Source organism: Panthera onca, chromosome A3 (genome assembly GCF_046562875.1).
Source record: "Panthera onca isolate mPanOnc1 chromosome A3, mPanOnc1 haplotype 2, whole genome shotgun sequence".
Classification (NCBI taxonomy): Eukaryota; Metazoa; Chordata; class Mammalia; order Carnivora; family Felidae; genus Panthera; species Panthera onca.
The window spans coordinates 39,196,973-39,216,566 of record NC_138341.1 but is presented as its reverse complement, the minus strand read 5'-3'; the positions used below and the strand labels follow the sequence as shown (position 1 = coordinate 39,216,566).

The following is a 19,594-nucleotide window of genomic DNA, read 5'->3' as shown; positions in this document are numbered from 1 at the left end:
GAAATCCTGTTGGCTTTCTCATCAAAATATATCCAGAATCCAGCCACTTCTCACCACCTCCACGTCTAACACCCTGGGCTGAGTGACTGTCCTCTCATCTAGATTGCTGCCACAGCCTCCTAACTACTCTTCCTGCTTCTGTTCTTCTACTCCTGTCCTGAGCCAGAATGGCCATACTAAAATGTGTCAGTTTTTGTACCTGCTCTGTTCAGAACCTTGCAGTAGATATCCCTTTCACTCAAAATAAAGTCTAAGAAGCCTTTTATAATGCCAAAAAGGCCCTGCAAGATCATGACCCCGTAATCTTTTAAACATTTTCTCCTCTTTTTCTTTGCCAGACATCTACTTTAGCCACACTGGCTTCTTTGCTGTTCCTTGAATAATCTAGGATATTTCTGTAAGGGCTTTTGCTCCCTCTGCCTGGAATGCTTTCCCCTGAAGGAGAGGAAAAAGAATTGTTCCTCTAACCTTGTGAGTTCTTGGCTGAGACCCCTGTAATAAAAGGCAGATTAACAAGAGAAAAACAGTTTATTAACATATATACCTCATATATATGTGGGAGGTTCCCGGAGAAAAATGAGCAAGCCAAAAAGGTGGCTTAGAGTTCAGGAAAGGTGTGGGGAGACCAGTTTATCAGGAAAAGCACAGTAAGAGTAAAGTTTGTTATTCAGGTATAAATCTGAGCCTTCTTCATTGATAGGTTTCTTATGATTTAGTGCCATTCTTCTTTTCCAAGTATAGAGAGGGAAACATTCTTACCGATGGAGATTTCTAAATGTAAATTTCCCTTACAAAAGGGTAACTTTTACTGTTTTCAGAGTTTTTCCTGCATCTGCTGTTTCTCACAATAATACGCTCAAAATAATCCTTATGCCAAAGAAGCTAATTTTAGGGTGGCAGATATGCTGCCCTTCAACCCCCACAGTAGCCCCAAGGTTGGTTGCCTCATTTCTTTCAGGTATTTACTCAGATACGACTTTCTCAGTGAGGCCTATAATGTCCACTCTGTTTAAGATTGTGATTGTTCAGTTCAAATGCACTCCCCATCTCTTCTACACAACTTTTTCTCCCCCAGTAGCATATATCATCTTTTGTCATGCTGTATATAATTGATACTTTGTGTTGTTTATCTTGCTCACCAGAAGGTACGTTTTAAGGCAACCTAGGTACTTGATGGTGGTACTTGATGGTTTTGCATCACTGCTATACCTGTCACATAATGAGTTCTCTATAAATATTTGTTGAATAAATGAACATCCTAGGACTACTGTAGTTTTGTGGTTGTTCTTGTTGGGGTTCTTGGGCCCCATCCCAGAGCTCTTGAATTAGAAACTGGGGATGGGGGGGCGGTCAACTCTTTTGTTTTAACTAGACCTTCAGGTGATTCTGATGTAAATTACAGTTTAAGAATCACTGTTATAGTGAGTAGGGGTTTAGAAGCCAGGCTTGTTACTCACAGGTGGGGATATGTAGATATATGAGGTAATTGACAACATGACTCAATTTGTTCTCTCTCTTCCTCCCATCTTCTTTTCCTCCCTTTCTCCTGAGGAGGAGGTAGCACTGGGAAAGAGGATTTAAATTCTAGTAACTTTCCGTTGATTTGTCATGTGTATCAAGGTCCTCAAGACCACCTTTAGATTCCAGTGATCACTAGGAAGACACATAGGACTCAGCATGTAGTCACACTCATGGCTGAGGTTTATTATATAGCAAGAGGGTACAAAGCAAAATCAACCAAGGGAAAAGGCTCATGGGGCAAAGTCCAGAGGAAACTAGGAAAAGATTTCCAAGAGTCGTCTCTCAGTGTGGTGTCACACAGGCAGGGCACATTTAATTCCTCTGACATCAAATTGTAGCCAGTTTGAAGTGTTGTCTACCAGGGAAGCTCTCTAGAGAGGTAGTGCTCAGGGTGTTTATCGGGGACTGGTTATATAGGCACTCTCTGCCTTAGCGTATAGCGTAATTCTAGACTCCCATAAGGAAAGCAGGAATTCATCATAAACCACATTGTATACACTTTAGGGCACAGTAAGCCTCTGTTATCAGGTAGGGTGGTGGGAACCCTTATAAGAATGGCTCACTGTGCCTTATACATGGGGATATGATAACTTTTTCTGCTATGTTCATGCTTTTCAACATGGTATCCAAAGAAGTTTGTTGGGTTTTTTTCTATCTTTCATATAGAATATAAAGCACTTGGACTAAATAATCTCTTCGGGAAATTTAGTAATGATGAAACTGTTTTGAGAATAATTTGAACAGTTTACTTTAAGTGGATTGAATAACTGAGTTTATTCACTTAGACATATTTTTTGAAAAATGCCTTGGCAATATTATTCACAGTCTGTGCTATTTTGGTAATTACAAAAGTGGTTTATTTCCTAGTAAAGTTTTCTTATTTATTCCAAAAAATAAATTAAGATAGCTTTCTTAGCATTCACTTGAAAAATGTTATCTGTGAGTGTGACCATCTGCTTCAAAGCAGATATTTGTTTTTCTTCACTTTTCTTCCAACTCTCATGTTCTAAAGGGCCTATTTGAAATTTGCTGTCTTTTGGGTTTGCTTTCATGAGTAACCAATCTTCCTTCTTTCTTTTCTTTCTTTCTTTCATTTTTATAGGCCAAGATGCTGAATTATCAGGGACACTTTCACTTGTTTTGACACAGTGCTGTAAAAGAATAAAGGATACTGTTCAAAAATTGGCCTCAGACCACAAAGACATCCACAGCAGTGTTTCTCGGGTTGGAAAAGCCATTGATAAGGTATGGTGTTGAAGGAAGTGTTTGAGATTTTTAAAAAGCATCCTTCATCTCCTGTCACTGCTTTGATAACATTTGCTTTCTCCAATTATTTTATGCTTGCTTTTAACAACTTCTGCAGATCTGGTTTTATTATGTTATTCTTAAAGTTTTCTATTGATGTTAAAAAAAAGAAAAATACAGCAAACCTTGTTACAGCCTTGTTGTTTATCCATTTGCTTGTATGATTGCAGTTCCTAGTATCATGATGAGTAAATTTACAAAGAAATTTTAGCTACTGTGAGGGAGTGTGTTTACAGGGGTAACTTTTCCTCCTTCCTGAGTAGTTCCCTGGCTGTGTCTCTCTTATGGGGCAATTAGAATAATACCCTTGCATCCGTCTCCCCTGCATCATCCTAACTGTTGTCTTCCTGTGGACATGCTAGCTGCTTTTCTCCAGTGTTGTGTTCTGTGTGAGTGAGTGGGTTGGTTGCTAGCCAGCAGGGCCAGTCATTTCTGTTGGGTGATTGTTCCAGTGACATCTCTTGAATCTTCCTTATAAGCAGTTATTTTTAGCACTGGACCACTTTTGCCTTTGGAGTTCATAGTCCTAGTGGGGCCTAAGAGAAGAGGCATAAGGTTACTATGTGATACCCCTGACTACCTCAGCCATTGGGGAGTTTGTAACTGGTTATGGACGTTTTTGTTGACCCATTGTAAACTTCTGGGAAGGTAGGAAGAACTTTTGGGAAGAGCTTTTTGTAGCAAAAGCAGTCCTATGAGTTGCTTAGTTTGTATATAAGAGAGCTAATAGCTATGATGTAGATGGAAACTCATGGAATCCGGAGAGTGGCTTTGTCTAACTCATGGGTAAACCTAGCTGTTAGAAATTACCCTATAAAGCGGTAGTATTGAAGGGCTAGACAAGGCAGCCTAAGGCAGAACTATATGCTTCTAAGGAGATAGATTTCTTTAACTGGTAGGTACAGTGTGGCAGGACTGTGTGTAGCAGAGGCTCTCGGGATTGTTTGGGTAGCTGTGGTTTACAGAAGTGTTAGCGCCCTTTGAGAGAGCTTTTGCCACTATCGTAGTGCTGAGGGCTTCAACTCAGCAAACGAGGCCAGAGAAGTAGTGTTGGCAGCAGCAGCCCCATTTTGGGTTAGTGATGGCATTTGCTAGCAAAGGCTGGGAAGGCAGTGAGTATTCTCTGAAATAGCTTTGAGGTTGTGATGCCTATTTGGTGACTCCAAGTGAGTGAACACAGCATTGGAAGTGGCTTTGGTATTAGACTTTTTGGGGGCTATGGGATTGGAAGTCTTCAGTTGGCCTGTACTGGCTTTAGTACTTACTGGAATGGTGATGGGGCCTTTAGAGAGAATCTTAAATCACTGTGGGTGAGGAACCTTCAGTTTCTCTAGGTAGAGTAACTACTGGTGCTATTTAGGAAGCTTCAGGGTTTGGTGGCTGACAGTGGTCAAGGCAATCTAATGGTTCTGATGGTTCAAACCTAGAGGTTGGAGGTTCCTAGACGTTCCAGGAGGCATCTGCTTGACCATCAGGCTGCCTGTAGTTATGACAGAGTGGGGGGAGAGTAAGACCAGAAGATGGCCATGACAGTGGCAAGAGCTGAAGTTTTCACAGCCAATCAGAGAAAGAATCTGAGAAGAGATCTGAGAATCGGGAGAGGTGAGGATGGCCTCAGCAGCCATAGCTCAAGTACTTGGACTGCTGGCCACTAGGATCTGGAGCATTTGGGCCAGTAATTCACTAGCTCTGTATTCTACCACTGACAGGGTGACCACCTGTCCTCATTTCCTAGATTGTGCCTGTTGTCCTGTCATGATTATCAGAATCCTCTTCTTAATTCTTGTTCCTCAGCTATCAGTGAATTGGGAAGTGTGTCTTCCTTCTGATCCACCAGGTCTTTACAAATATTCATAATGCTTGTCAGATATTTTGGCTAATCTTTGAGACAAAACATTTAAGTGTATTTGGTACTAGAAACAAAAGTGTCCCTTTTTGTTTGGGACAAACAAACATGGATACCCAGGGAATGCATGAGGAGTAATCTACGTTCTGGCTTTTTTGGTGGGGATGTGTTTGAGGTGGATATTCCTAGTTATATATTTTAATTTACTCATTTCTCTTTTGAGGACATTTTTTTTCGTGTATGTGGAAGTTATAAGGGCTTTTTCAAGTAAAAAAAAAAAAATTTTTTTTTTTTTTTTTTTTTTTTTGTAGCTTTATGTTGCTGTGAAAGTAGTTTAGGTTTTAGGTGACCTGGATTCCAGATTCTTCTGATCCGTCCTATGAAACTACATTGTTAGGTTGATATTGATAACTGTTTGTTGAATTATAGTCCTGGGGCACAGAAGAAAGCCTGGATCTTTTAGCCCACTTCTCTAACATGTTTCACTGCATTTTCTCCTTCCCTCCCCCTTTTTCGGGGTGGGAGTATCTGCTTGGCCTCAGCTGTAGGAAGCTGTTACCCCACTAGAATGAACCAGACATTGTGCTTCCTGCATACATAAGGAATTCTGTGTAGGCTGTTGTAGAAGATTCCACTGACTTGTAAAGTCTTCCTTTTCTTTTAGCTTAGATCTGGTAAATAAATCTGTACAAGCTTCCAGGGCCACCTGTTGTAACAGGGCAGGGTGGACTCCTTTGGGCTGGTGGTGAGCAAACAGGATGAAGCTGAAGCCATTGTGGCACAAGCCTTTAAGTACCACAAACAGACTTGAGTAATGAACTGGAATGCTGTGAAGCAGCCTGTGAGCACCATGTTATGGACACATTTTTCCACCCTGCCAAGAGGAGGACAGAGAAGCTGGTGACTCCTTTATGAGCAGGCTGGTTTTAGGTGAGGAACATGAGTAAATTTTTGACATGCTTGATGGTTTTTCTTCCTTTAATGTTTTAATGCTTGTTTTAAAGTTCTTTAGTCATCACTTAAAGTAAGCAGAAAAGAAGTTTGTGGCATTAGCTAAGGCACTTTCTGGCTTTTAATTATTGTGAACATAAAAAATTATTGAAGATTTCTTCCTTAATGTGTTGACTCTTTTCAGATGCCCACAGTATGATCACTATTTAAAATAAATAGTATCAGCCATTGGGTTCTGTGGCAAGTTATTTTTAGTAAAAACAATGTGTTGGGCTATTTCTTACTTCCTTTCCCATTTTAAGAACATCTAGAGTTCTCTCCTGCTTAGGGCATTTACTTTAGTGTTTTACTTAGTCTTTTGGCTTTTTTTTTTTTTTTTTTTTTTTTTTTTTAGTTCCTAAGTAAGAAAAGTCAATAAAACCATTACTGCTTTAGATATGTGATTACTGCTTTAGGGGTGTGTGTGTGTGTGTGTGTGTGTGTGTTAAAATAAATAGTGTTAAGATTTGAAATTGTCTGAAATTTGCTGTGGGATAATTGAAAGCAAAATACATAGTCCATGTTCTTTAGAAGATTATGGTCTAGTTGGTCACGTAAGAGTGCTGCTTGTACACGTGAAAGAACTGGAAAACTTCTGAGGCAATGTAAAATAAATTTGCATGGGATGGGCTTTGCTTACTGTAAATGGAAGATCATTGTGCCCTTGTTTAAGTTTTGTGGAGTTGGTATCTTAAATTTGACTTGGAAGAGCAGGTAAGATTTCAAAACAGCAGAGTGAGGTGTGGTTTTCTGCAAGGCTGAGAAGGAGGCTGAACAACAGTGAAATAAATGCTGGACTGTGAAAGACTCTCAGGGACTGACTCAATTGGAGTGGCTGCCTTATCAGGAAAAAGCAGGATCAGGTTGATGGAAAGCCTAATGATTTGAGATTAGGGGAAAAGGGAGTGAATGATTTAAGCAGTTGCTTAAATCATTTGCTTGCCCTCATTAAATAGGGTGAAATTAGACTAAGGAGAAGTCAGGAGTAGGAAGATAATAGCTGTCACTTACTGAATTTTGACAATGTTCCAGCTACTGGGCTGAGTGCTGTACATATATCTATATTCTATGATGCTGGTACTTTTTTCCCATTTTAAGACTCAGATATTAAGTAACATACCCCAGGTGTGCAGCTTGGAAGTGCTGAATCAGGTTTTGGAAAAAGATCTCACTCATGAGTCTGTGCTTAAACACTGTGCTAGGAAATCAGTTAGGCCTTTGCAGGGGCAGTAGTGTTTTAAGGGCAGAAAATAAGGGTTAAAAAGTAGTTTTAAAAACTATTGGCCTAGGTGCGCCTGGCTGGCTTGCTCAGTTAACTGTCCAACTTCAGCTCAGTTTATGATCTCACGGTCTGTGGGTTCAAGCCCTGCATTGGGGGGCTCTGTACTGACAGCTTGGAACCTGTTCAGATTCTGTATCTCTGTCTCTTTCTGCCTCTCCCCTGCTCGTGCTCTCTCTTTCTCTGTCTCTCAAAAATGAATAAACATTAAAAAAATAATGATAAAATAAAAACCATAAGCCTAAGCTGATATTCTACCAGTAGATGGAGCATCTGCATGGGTGAGGCAAAATGCTGACTATGTTAAAAAATGGCATAAAGCTATAAAAAGTGAAATGTAGAATATTTAAGATAGTTCTGTGTGAACCATCTGGAACTGCCTTTTATGTAGGTTTGACTGTGGCATGAGAGGAGAAAAAGATACCAATGGGAGAAAAGGTGTTGGATTTAGCCATATAGATACAGAGTGGGTGAAGTCAGATATGTACTAGCTCTAAAGTTTTGTTATGTAATGGATAAATCCTTATGTAGTAGAGAGATGTTACTGGTAATGAAGGAAAAAGGAAATTAAAATGACTAGAAATGGAAATTTCACTCTGAGAAGAAAAAGACCTAAGTTGAGTTCTGAAATATAGACAGATAATTTGATAATATATTTTGAGTGGAATTTTTAGAATTACTGAAAAGGAATGGTTAACAAAATTATGAAAAAGGCAACAATAATAAAAAGCCAGGAATATAGTGCCCTAGAAATAAAATAAAACATGTCAAACTAACTCCTCTCCCCAAATTACTACTTAGTAATGCAAGGAAATGGAGTAGACTATGTGTCTAAATAAAAATCTCATACCTTTGTGGTCAAGATGGAAGATGTTTGTTTTTAAATTATGTGATTTGACTGGGAGCAGCTGCATTCTCAATACCTCATTGGGTTTGGCCACAGTGCATGGTCTGAGGATGGATCTGACCCCCCGGGCTTGGCCACAATTGTTTGCTTCAGGGTGAGTACCTCAAAGTCCTCTTGTAGGACCTTTTTCATTAGAGCTCTTAATGGAAGGAAGGGCTGGGAATGTGAGCCTAGAAGTGATTAGTAGTCCTTGAAAGAGTCTGGTCTGTTGTAGGAAACAAAACGCTTTCGCAGAGAGAAATAGAAGCAAAAGGTGGGGAGGGAATGAACATTTTTTGAGGTTCAGTTACCCTCTTACCTACCCCTGGTTACCTGGGCGTCCTTCAAATCCAACTTGTTTGGGCAAAACAGACTTCTGTTTATAAGAACGAAGAGTCCTGACTCACGTAAGCAGCTAGATGCTCTCTGCGTCTCTTCACTTGTGTTGGGCTCCATTTTCTCTGAAACAATAGTGGTTTTGCCTTTTTCAGTCTGAAGATCATTCTCAAAAGCGAAGATGAGTTAAGTTCTGTTTTCTTTGCCATCTGTTACATTACGTCACTAGCTGTAAGCTCTGGGCCTGTATTGTTCTTACCCTGTTTCAAGCGGAATGAAACTATATTCTTTAGTTGGTAATGATAATTATTTGCATTAAAGTATAGTCCACAGTGGAAAGCCTACACCTTTGCAATCGCGTCTCCTATTAGGATACAGGATCAGATAATCCCACTGAACCTGGGGGTGGTACAGACCCACTTTGGCCTGAGGCCAGAAGATGAAATAGCTAGCTTATTCTAGAGTCCTGGTCAGGTTGGGTTGAGAGGGAAAAGGGATCTTACACCCAGTAAGTTGTGCCAACTAATCCAGTGTGTAATTGTATTCAAGTGATTTTTAAATTAATGAATTTGTTATTAATGCTTCTGTTAATGTGTTTTTTGTTTTTATTTATGTTTTCTAAAATGAAGACTCTCTTAAATGTAGAATCAGAGGATTTGGTGGCAAGGCCTGGTTTTTGATTCAGCTACTGTGTATTGAAGGCTTATTGTGGGATAGGTCCTGATAGATATTTTAGGATAAGTTATTATCAACACTTTGTAAGATAGGGATGATTGTCCACAGATACAGATGGGAAAACTTTGATCAAAGAACTAGAAAACAAATGGAGGAACTGGGTAAATACTCAGATTTTATGACTTTGAAGAAACTTCCTCAGTTGGAGTTCCTTGAGAGAATTAACTCCTGGTGTCCTTGGGTAGCCACTGTATGTATGAATTTCTCTCGTGTGCATCTAGAGTGGAAAGAGGTATGTGACATCTTTGGGAGAATTAGTAAAATAGTCCCTCAGATTTCTGTAATCTGTTCAGATAAGGAGGCAGTCAGACCAGAGCAGGAAGGTATGTAAAATAATTGTGAGGGATAAGGATGCAAATGTGACAGATGGTTAGATTGTGGGGCATTTTAAGGATTTTAAAAAGCCCAGCACAGAAGTCTGGCATATCTCTGACCACACCACATTACTCTCCCCTTCGTTTATAAGGTAAGAACTTACTAGTGTGGCTTTCCCCTCCTCCTTCCTTGATTTGGCACAACCTACCTCTCTATTTTGAAAATAAAAATAGAGGTATGAATATCCTAGAGAGGACAGAATGGAATGTCTAAGAAGGTAGTATCTACATCTAAAAATTCATCTACAAATGCTGATTATGACACACTACTGAGTTTATTTTCCAGCCATAGTTTGCAAGGCACTGCTGGCTGGTATATGCCCAAATATGGGTTATTTTCATCTGAGGACTTGCGCCTCATCATCAGCTTTACTAGGTTTGCTGCATTTTTCCCTGAAAAGCTTATACCAAATTCCAGTCCTACCAAACATGTACGGTAGCAGCCCTGTTTTCTCACTTCTCACCTATACTTGGTATTATCAGATTTAAGATTTCTTAAATTAATCAGATGTGAAATATTATCTAGTTGTATCAATTTGCATTTCCATCATCATCTTCGGGGTTGAACATCGATTCATGTGTTTGACTATCAGAATGTCTCTCTTTTGTGAATTTCTTATTCATTGTCCATTTTTTTCAGTTAGGTTGTTTGTCTTTATTATTGATTGGGGGATTTTGATTGTTCTCATTTTGGGAGGAATTTTAAAAAAACACCTCTTTTGGATGTATGTAAAATATGTACATATGTTAAGTAGATTTCTTTTTCTAGATTGTGTGTAACCAGAATTCAGGTCTTTTTATTCCCTATTAAGCATTTTTTTGCAGTTTATCTCTGTCTCTCACTGCTAAACCAGATTGACTGGATGCTTAGAAGGGGAATTGATTCCTGGTATGTGCAACAATAGCACATTGTTAGGTTTATAACACCAATTTTTCTTCAAAAGTAGGTAGTTTTTTAAAATATTATTAATAGTATTAAAGAATTTGTACTTAAGAATTGAAACATATTCTGAGTTTTATCATGTATTGTTACCACTTTCTCAATAATTATAATCTCATGAACTGTATTTCGGAAGTGTATTGGTTTTGGATGGTGAACAGTCAAAAACAGTCCTTAAAGTTTAACCAGTGTGTAAGCATGTTCGTGATGTGGCCAAAGAGGATGATCTGTTTAGATTTCATAGTTTTGTAATTTTTTTTTTTTTTAAGTTTATTCACCTATTTTGAAGTAGAGAGAGGGAGCACAAGTTGGGGAAGAACGGAGAGAGAAAAAGAGAGAATCCCAAGCAGGCTCCTCACTGTCAGTTCAGAGCCCGATGAGGGGCTCAAACTTAAGAACCTGAGATCGTAACCTGACCTGGAATCAAGAGTCGGCTGCCTAACCGACTGAGCCACCCAGGCACCCCTCATAATGTTTTATTAAAGCCATTTATTCCTTCTCTGTCTCAGCTTCCAGATTTTAAAACTTAAATTCATCAAAAATATGAATGACACGAAGTACATATATGAGGTAGTATATGAATTCGTGTATCCTTGAGTTTCTTTCTAAGCTATAACATCCTCTTCAGACAGACACACCCTCGAATGTGTGCTCTTTTGCTTTTGATTCATGTTTGAATCCTGCTTTCACCTTTTAAGAACCTCTTCTCACGTCCTTTTTTCTTTAAAAATATGAGAGGGAAAAGTACAGTAAAACAGAAGTACTAATAATAGATATTTCTTTTTATTAGCCACTTCTTGGCTTCTGTGCAATGCTACTGATTTCCTGCAGCCATGCAAACGAATTTGGTCACCTAGCAACAGAAGCTGGAACTGATCCTAGCACTGATGCAACAGTAAGAACGTGCAGTTATAACAAAAGGAGTTCTAACACTGTGTTGCATTTCCTCAACCGCTTTTTATAATTTTAGCTGTAATTTTTACTATAGGTGAACAGAAAATAAGCTATGAAAGTATTTTATTTTCTTAGTAGTCTATACTGGAAAGTCAGAACGGCAGAAGGGAGCTCAGAACATTTCATCTAGTACATTGCTTATTCATGCTTAGTTATATTTTCCAAACCTACCAAATAAGTTATAGAACTTGAATGTAGTAAAAAGACATCCTGAGCGTGAGTGTTTGATTTTTTTCTTACCCGTGTAACAGGGACCATGGCATACCTTATGGAAATAAAGGTATGTGAGGGGCATAGTAAAATTGTTTAAATTTGTTTAAATATTAAATTTTAACATTTCCAAATGGTCGAATTTTACTTTTTTATGTATATTAAGAGAAGATTTGAAGGATTTTTTTTTTTAATGTTTATTTTGAGAGAGAGTTGGGGAGGGAGGGAGAGAATCCCACCAGACTCATTGTGGATCCCGACTCGGGTCTTGATACCATGAACTATGAGATCATGACCTGAGCTGAAATCAAGAGTTAGAGGCTTGACTCAGTCGCCCAGGTGCCACAAAGGAATTCTTGAGCAGTTACTATCTGATGGTAGCTATTAAAATTTGGACTTAATATGTACTACCAAATGAAATAGTTTCTTTTAACATGTCCTGTCCTTTGAGCTGATAAGTATGTCTTCCAAAGTTGTTTCATTTCTTTCCTACAGAACAGATACCTTATAAATTTGTTGGAGATTGATGGGATTGGAGAATAATTACTAAATGAATATTTGGAAGTCTGAAGACTATGTTTGGATTGAATGAGGTCGACAGATCAGTGAGGAATCTTTCTTATGTAGTCTCAATAATTCTTGCTTATAGGTTACACTTAGACATTTAGAGAAATACTGGCAGATTCCTGAGTTTGTTATAAATGAAATATATAAATATATAATATAAATGAATATATAAATATGTATGAAATATATAAATAAATGAAATATCTATGAATGAATGTGTAAATATATATAAATCAAATATATAAATGAAATCATCTTCAGATACCCATTCCTTTATTCATTTGAATGACCATTTGCCTGGGGCTTTGTGTACCCACAGATACTGGACAGTATTAGAAGAGGAACAGAATTAGCACCATCTCTACTTCTAGCGTTCTAGTGGTCATAGACGGCATAAAGCTACAATAATCTACTCAGAAGCATTGGTAAACTGTTATGAAGGCATCTCTCAACAGGCAGAATCTCATACGCTGATTTGAAATTAGAGAGCCTTATCCAAGCATTTGTGGCCTTTTCTTCAGTGCTAGGGGCAACCTAGATTTAGTACGCGTGTGGAAGCTATTGCTTTAGCGTCTCGGTGCTTTGTATTATTAGTATTCTTTACGTTAAGTACTAGACCAAGAAAGATGTTTATAAAAAACAAGTAAATAAAAATTTAGACTCTGACAGTAATTTTGGATTGTTCATTTTGGTTTTTGTCTGAATAAGTCTTAGTCTTAATGTATGTGTTGACATCTAAAAATAGGGTAGATAGCTCTTTAAAGAAAGAGATGCTCAGTTTGGGAGAGGACAACTCCTTCATTGTAGTAATTGTAAATGGTAGGTGATTAGTAGTTCCTGCCTGTTGTTGTATGTGCTATAAAATAATCCTGTGTTTCTTGGTCTGATTTAAGCAGTGATTTCCTAGGATTATAATTTCAGTTAAATCTAAATGATCTTATCTAATTAAATTTATGTACTTAAAAAATGCAAGAAGGTTATTAGGGGGTAATGCCTATGAAAGATTTAGGGAATGGAAATAAAATTGGTCAGGGAAAGCTTTTAGACCACAAAGTAGACTTTTCTTCCTTTACTCTTGATGTTCAGAGTTTACTTACGGTATCATTTTCTATCTAGAGAACCTATTATAACAGTTGTTTCAGAGCAGGTCTTCTGGCAACAAATTCAGCTTTCCTTTATCTGGGAATGTTTTTATTTCATCTTCATTTGTAGAGGATATTTTTACTTGACATAAAATTCTGGGATGACTGTTCTTTTCTTTCAGTACTTGAAAAACATGCCACTTCTTTCTAGTCTCCATGGTTTCTGTGGAGAATTCTATAAGCAGTGCATCACTTTTCTCTAGCAACTTTCAAGATTTTTTCTTTGTCTTCAGTTTTCAGCAGTTTGATTGTGAGGTGTCTGGGTTTGAATTTCTTTGAGTGTATCCTTTTACAAGTTTGCTGAGCTTCTTGAGTCTGTAGGTTTATGTCTTTTGCTAAGACTGGGGAATATTTTTTTCTACATTACACTCTTCTCTCCTTCTGATACTCTGATGAAGTGCATGTCAGGTGTTTTTTGTCCCACAGGTCTCTGACGCTCTCTTCAGGGTTTTTTTGTTTATTTTCATTATTTTCTTAATGTTTATTTTTGAGAGAGAGAGCACAAGCAGAGGAGGAGCAAAGAGAGAGGGAGACACAGAATCTGAAGCAGGCTCCAGGCTGCAAGATCATGACCTGAGCCGAAGTCAGACACTAACTGACTAAACCACCCAGGCACCCCTTTTTATTGTTGTATAGATCATTTCTATTGATTTTCACTGACTTTTTGTGTTATCACCTCCATTCTATTATTGAGTCCATCCAGTGAGTTTATTTTGATTACCGTATCTTCTGTTTCTTTGCTAAGACCTTCTGTCTTTTGTTTGAAAGTGTTCTTCCTTATTAGAGCAGTTTTATAACTTGATATCTAAAGTCTTTGATGATTTCAGTGTCTTTGTTCTCTTGGCATTGATGTCTGCTGAACATTTATTCCCATGTGAGTTTAGATTTTCTTAGTTCTTTGTATGCCAAGTAATTTTGGATTGTATCCTGGACATTTTTAAATACAGTTGACCCTAGGGGCGCCTGGGTGGCTCAGTCGGTTAAGCGGCCGACTTCGGCCCAGGTCATTATCTCGAGGTCCGTGAATTTGAGCCCCGCGTCAGGCTCTGTGCTGACAGCTCAGAGCCTGGAGCCTGTTTCAGATTCTGTGTCTCCCTCTCTCTGACCCTCCCCCGTTCATGCTTTGTCTCTCTTTGTCTCAAAAATAAACGTTAAAAAAAAAAAAATTAAATACAGTTGACCCTTGAACAATATCCTGCGCAATTGAAATTCTGCATATAACTTTTGACTCCCCCGAAACTGATAACTTACTGTGACCAGAAGCCATACTGATAACATAAACAGTTAACACACATTTTTTAAAATGTTTTTATTTTATTTTTGAGAGAGAGAGAAGAGAGAGAGCAAGCAGGGGAGGGGCAGAGAGAGAGAGGGAGACACAGAATCTGAAGTGGGCTCCAGGCTCCAAGCTGTCAGCACAGAGCCTGCCTGACTCGGGGCTTGAACCCACAAACTGTGAGATCATGTCCTGAGCCAAAGTAGGACGCTTAACCGACTGAGCCACCCAGGTGCCCTAACACACATTTTGTATGTTGCATGTGTTATATAGTATATTCTTACAGTAAAGTAAGCTAGAGAAAAGAAAATGTTACTGAGAAAATCATAAGGAAGAGAACATACATTTATCTTACTGTATTTATCAGAAAAAGAATTCACATATAAGTGGATCTTTGTAGTTCAAACCCATGTTGTTCAAGGGTCACCCATGTTATGTTACGAGATTCTGGGTCCTGTATAAATTCTATGGAGAATGTTAATGTTTTTGTTTTAGCAGACAGTCAACCTGGTTGGGTTCAGGCTGTAAGTTCTGATCAGTCTTCTCTGAGTTGTAATTTCAGTGTCTGAGCTATTTTAATGTGTCCTGTTTGTATGCCAACCAACAGCCATTCTGGGACCTGGAATCTAGTTCTGTCCCCTAGTTTAGTTTTCAAAGTCTGGCATATTCCTTAGGGTCAAACCCATGCACATGAAACTTGAGAGTGAACCCAAGGGTTCAGAAACAACTTTAAAGGGTCATGTTGTTTAATTCTTCCCTCTCTGGGATCTCCCTATGACTTTATGGTTCTCTGGGGCTGCTGTTTTGGTCATTCAGCCTGAAAGCTGGGGCTTTGTTTACCCTGCTCTGTGCATTTACTGAGATTATGCCTGTACCTGGGGGTGGGTGGTAGAAGGACAGAGAGCAGATGCAGTAGAGGTTTTTGCCTCTCCTTCTTGGGACCACAGCTCCTCTGATTAGAAAGGACCCCCCCCCCCCCCCTCAGAGTTTTAGGTTGCTCGCTGTAGAGGTAGATTTCTAAAGATTTCCTCCCAAGATTCTTGTCCCCTGGTTATTCAGACATTAATCTAGTTACCGCTGTGAAGGGACTTTACAGGTATAATTAAGGTTACTAAGCAGTCGACCTTAAAATAGGGAGATTATCTAGGTGAGCCTGGTATAATTCACATGAGTTCTTAAAAGCAGTAGAGGTTGGTAGAAAGAAATTCAAAGTGTGAGGGATGTCACCTCTGTTGTTGGCTTTGAAGATAGAGGGGGCCATGAGCTAGGGAATGTGAGTGGCTTCTATAAGCTGAAAACACTCCCTATGCCAGTTAGGAAACAAGGACCCTGGTCTTAAAACTGCATGGAATTGCATTCTGCAAGAACCTGAATGAATCTGGAAGCAGATTCGTCCCATATTCTCGAAACAAGAGCCTAGGTCACCGACACCTTTATTTCAGCTTCGTGGGACCTGGAACAGAGAAACTGCTGGAGCCTGTTGGACTTCTGATCTATCAAGCTGTGAGATAATAAAATTGATTTAAATTAACAGTCAAAAACTAGTGCACCTACAGACTGCCTTGAGCTAGAGTTGCAAGAAAATGGAGGGGAAAAACATGTGATTTCCCTTCCTGTCTTTCTGAACAGTAGGAGAAACCCATTCCTGTTTCTCATGCCAGAACTAGAGGGCTTCTCCTGGAGTTCTGTGTCCATATTCTGGGTGCCTCATTCTGTGTTTTGGCTGTATTGCATCCAGGCTGAGAGGTAGTGGTGGGAGAAAAATAGTAAACTCACTACTAGTTCTGTGATCCTCTTCTCAATCCACTTACTACTGTTATGGTCCCTGACTTGCGATGATTTGACTTAAAATTTTTTGACTTTATGATGGTGTGAAAGTGATAGGCATTCAGTAGAAACTGTACTTGGAATTTTGAATTTTGATCTTTTCCTGGGCTAGTGATACTTTGCAGTATGATCCGCATTATAGTATTCAATAAATTACATGAGATATTCTATACTTTATTATAAAATAGGCTTTGTGTTACATGATTTTGCCCAACTATAGGCTAACGTAAGCATTCTAAGCATGTTTAAGATAGGCTAGGCCAAGTTACGATGTTTAGTAACTTAGGTGTATTAAATGCACTTTCAATTTACCTTATTTTCAACTTATGAGTTTATCAGGATGTAATCATAAGTGGAGGAACATATGTAATTACTTTTTAAAAAATTAATTAATTGGGGCGCCTGGGTGGCTCAGTCGGTTGAGTGTCCGACTTCAGCTCAGGTCACGATCTACAGTTCGTGAGTTCGAGCCCCGCGTCAGGCTCTAGGCTGATGGCTCGGAGCCTGGAGCCTGCTTCCGATTCTGTGTCTCCCTCTCTCTCTGCCCCTCCCCCATTCATGCTCTGTCTCTCTCTGTCTCAAAAATAAACATTAAAAAAAATTTTTTTTTAAAATAAAAAAATAAAAAAAATTAATTAATTAATTGAGAGAACAAGCAGGAGAGGAGCAGAGAGAGTGGGAGACAGATGATCCAAAGCAGGCTCTGTGCTGACAGCAGCGAGCCTGATGTGGGGCTTGAACTCACAAACTGTGAGATCATGACCTGAGCTGAAGTCAGCCACCCAAGTGCCCTTGTAGTTACTTTTTAGTGTCCTTAAATGGCTGCTGCATTCATTCTGTCCTGATTTTATAACTGTATTCAGTGGGATAGAGTGGAATGTGTTTACATGATCTTACCCAGAACTGGAACTCTTAACATGTGTTTTGAAAAAATCCTCTATTTTCTTATAAAAGGAACATTTGTTCTTTGTGTGGAGAGGGGTAATCTCCAGTGATAATCTCTGCTAAAACTTTAATGTGTATTCTTTCAGGCTTTTTCCTAAGCTTTTACAAGAATTTCTTTTTTAAACAAAAATGGGGTCATAATTTTGTAAAACTTGCTTTTTTTTCCCTTAAGGTGTCCTGGGCATTTTTCTGTGTTAGTAGATGTAGAGTAATGAACCTCACTTTTTCATTGTGAATGGTAATACTAGAATAATAGCAACTACCATTTCATTTAACCAATAAGGGAGTGTATTAATTTGCCAGGGCTGCTGTAACAAAATGCCACAGACTGGGTGGCTTAAACAGACCTCTATTTTTCCACAGCTCTGAAGACTGGAAGTTCAAGATCAAGATGCTGGCAGGGTTGGTTTCTTCTGAGACCGGTCTTCGTGGCTGGTAGATAGCCATATTCTCCCGGTGTCTTCACATGGTGTCTTAGTCCATTTGAACTGCCAAAACAAAATACCATAGACTAGGTTATTTAAACAACAGAAATTTATTTTTCTCACAGTGCTGAGGACTGGGAAGTCTAAGATCAAGGTGCTGGCCAATTCATTTCCTATTGAGGGCAGACAGCCTCCTTCCTGGCTTATAGATGATTGCCTTCTCACACTGTCCTCACAGGGTAGAGAGACAGAGAACACTCTGGTGTTTCTCCTGTTGTCTGATAAGAGCCCTAGCCCTATCAGATTAAGGCCCCACCCTTGTGGCATCATTTAACTATTATCACTTCCTCACAGATGTCTCTAAATACAGTTACGTTGGTGGTTGGGGCTTCAATGTAGGAATTCCGGGGGTTGGAGATGGGGACATCTAGATATTCAGTTAATAACACATGGCCTTTCCTCTGTACCTGTGTCCTAATTCCCTCTTTTTATAAGGATACCAGTCCTATTGGATTAGGGCTCACTGTAATGACCTCATTTTAATTTAGTGAGGTACTGAGAATTAGGACTTCAACATGGGAATTTTGAGAAGATGAAGTTCAGCCCATAATAGGAAGGTACTTTTATTTTCTCCACTTAAGGAAGCTGAGGCTCAAAGACTTTGACTAATTTGGCGAAGATCACACAGCTAGTAAGAGAGAGAATGAGGATTCAAACCCAGGTAGATTAGCCTCAGAGCCTGCTCTCTTAATTACTTGGCCATTTTCCCTCCCCCCGACCCCTACCTTGGCATGGCAGTTGTTGGGCCTTGCCGTGATTATTTAATCCTGTGTTGGGCGTATGGGTTTTCTCTCTTTTCCAGTTAGTGCTGTATTGAACATGTTTGTATAGTTAGCACTGTATACCTGAAAATATTGCTGTATTCACTAGAAATCAGTTTATCCACAGAAATGATTAAATGTATGTATTTTCCCAAATCCCCTCTGAAAATATACCCATTTACTCTTCCAGCAATAATCAGTGAGGGTGACAAGTTTTGGAAAGCAGTGGAAAAACTACTTCTTGTGGTAGGCTGCAGATAATTTGAATTGGGTACTTACTGTGGATGTCTGAGTGAAACGAAGGGTATTCTTTCTGTTAGGTAGGGTGAAGATCATATAAAATGGTATATCCTAGTCAACTCATGATTTGTTTTCTTTTTTTCAGAATTTTGATTCTGACATTAGCAGTGTGGGAATAGATGGCTGCTGGCAGGCAGACAGTCAGAGGCTTCTCAATGAGGTGATGGTAGAGCACTTCTTTCGACAAGGGATGCTGGACGTAGCTGAGGAGCTCTGCCAGGTAACAGTGTGCCTGCTAACAGTGTGCCGGTGGGTGAGAACATGATACAAAATGAGGGAACTCAGGGGAGTTTTCTTTTGGCCACAGACAGATTTTTAATATGTTAAGTACCAGGGCTGACCTCATTTTACTAGGAAGTCCTTTTTTCTTTTCTTTTCTTTTCTTTTTTTTTTTTTTTTTTTTGAAGAATTTTTTTGTGTTTATTTTTGAGAGAGAGCACGTGAGAGCGCGAGCAAGGGGAGGGGCTGAAAGAGAGGGATACAGAGGATCCGAAGCAGGCTCTGCACTGTCAGTGTAGAGTTCAGTGTGGGACTGGAACTCATGAACTATGAGATCATGACCTGAGCTGAAGGCAGATGCTTAACTGACTGAGCCACCCACATGCCCCACAGTTCTAGAACTTCTTATTTGAGTTGTTTTTTTTCCTTATTCCTGCCTCATCACAGCGGTCCCAGGTAATCAATCAAGGGGTCAAAAGTGATACTACTTCCTCCATTTCCTCTTTTGTTAGGGAAGGTAGTATAGCAGAGAAGAAGAGGATAAAGAAGTTTACATATGTTCTGCTGATCTGGCCCAACTTGCAGCATTTTGTTTATCAAATAAGTTTCAAGCTAAAATTTACTTCAGTGAGCAGCTTTGCCTTTTATTGCTAGTAGATATGAGCCTAAGGATCTCAGAATAGTTCATCCATTCTA

The 19,594-nt window shown here is 39.1% G+C and overlaps 1 protein-coding gene across 5 annotated transcripts in view; it reads left to right on the top strand.

Moving 5' to 3' along the window:
• Positions 1–19,594, top strand: part of RMND5A (required for meiotic nuclear division 5 homolog A) — a 78,921-nt gene that overhangs the window by 17,895 nt on the left and 41,432 nt on the right. For 3 of the 5 annotated variants that reach the window (XR_014137407.1, XM_081795240.1, XM_060655806.2), the window contains exons 2-4: positions 2,624–2,766; positions 11,003–11,107; positions 18,765–18,899. Coding sequence is in view for 4 of the 5 variants with exons in the window: in XM_081795240.1 (XP_081651366.1) it covers positions 2,624–2,766; positions 11,003–11,107; positions 18,765–18,899 (383 nt within the window). In the remaining variant the exon portion in view is untranslated. The remainder of the gene's footprint in view (positions 1–2,623; positions 2,767–11,002; positions 11,108–18,764; positions 18,900–19,594) is intronic. The other 2 variants (XM_060655813.3, XM_060655817.3) reach the window with 2 other exon arrangements.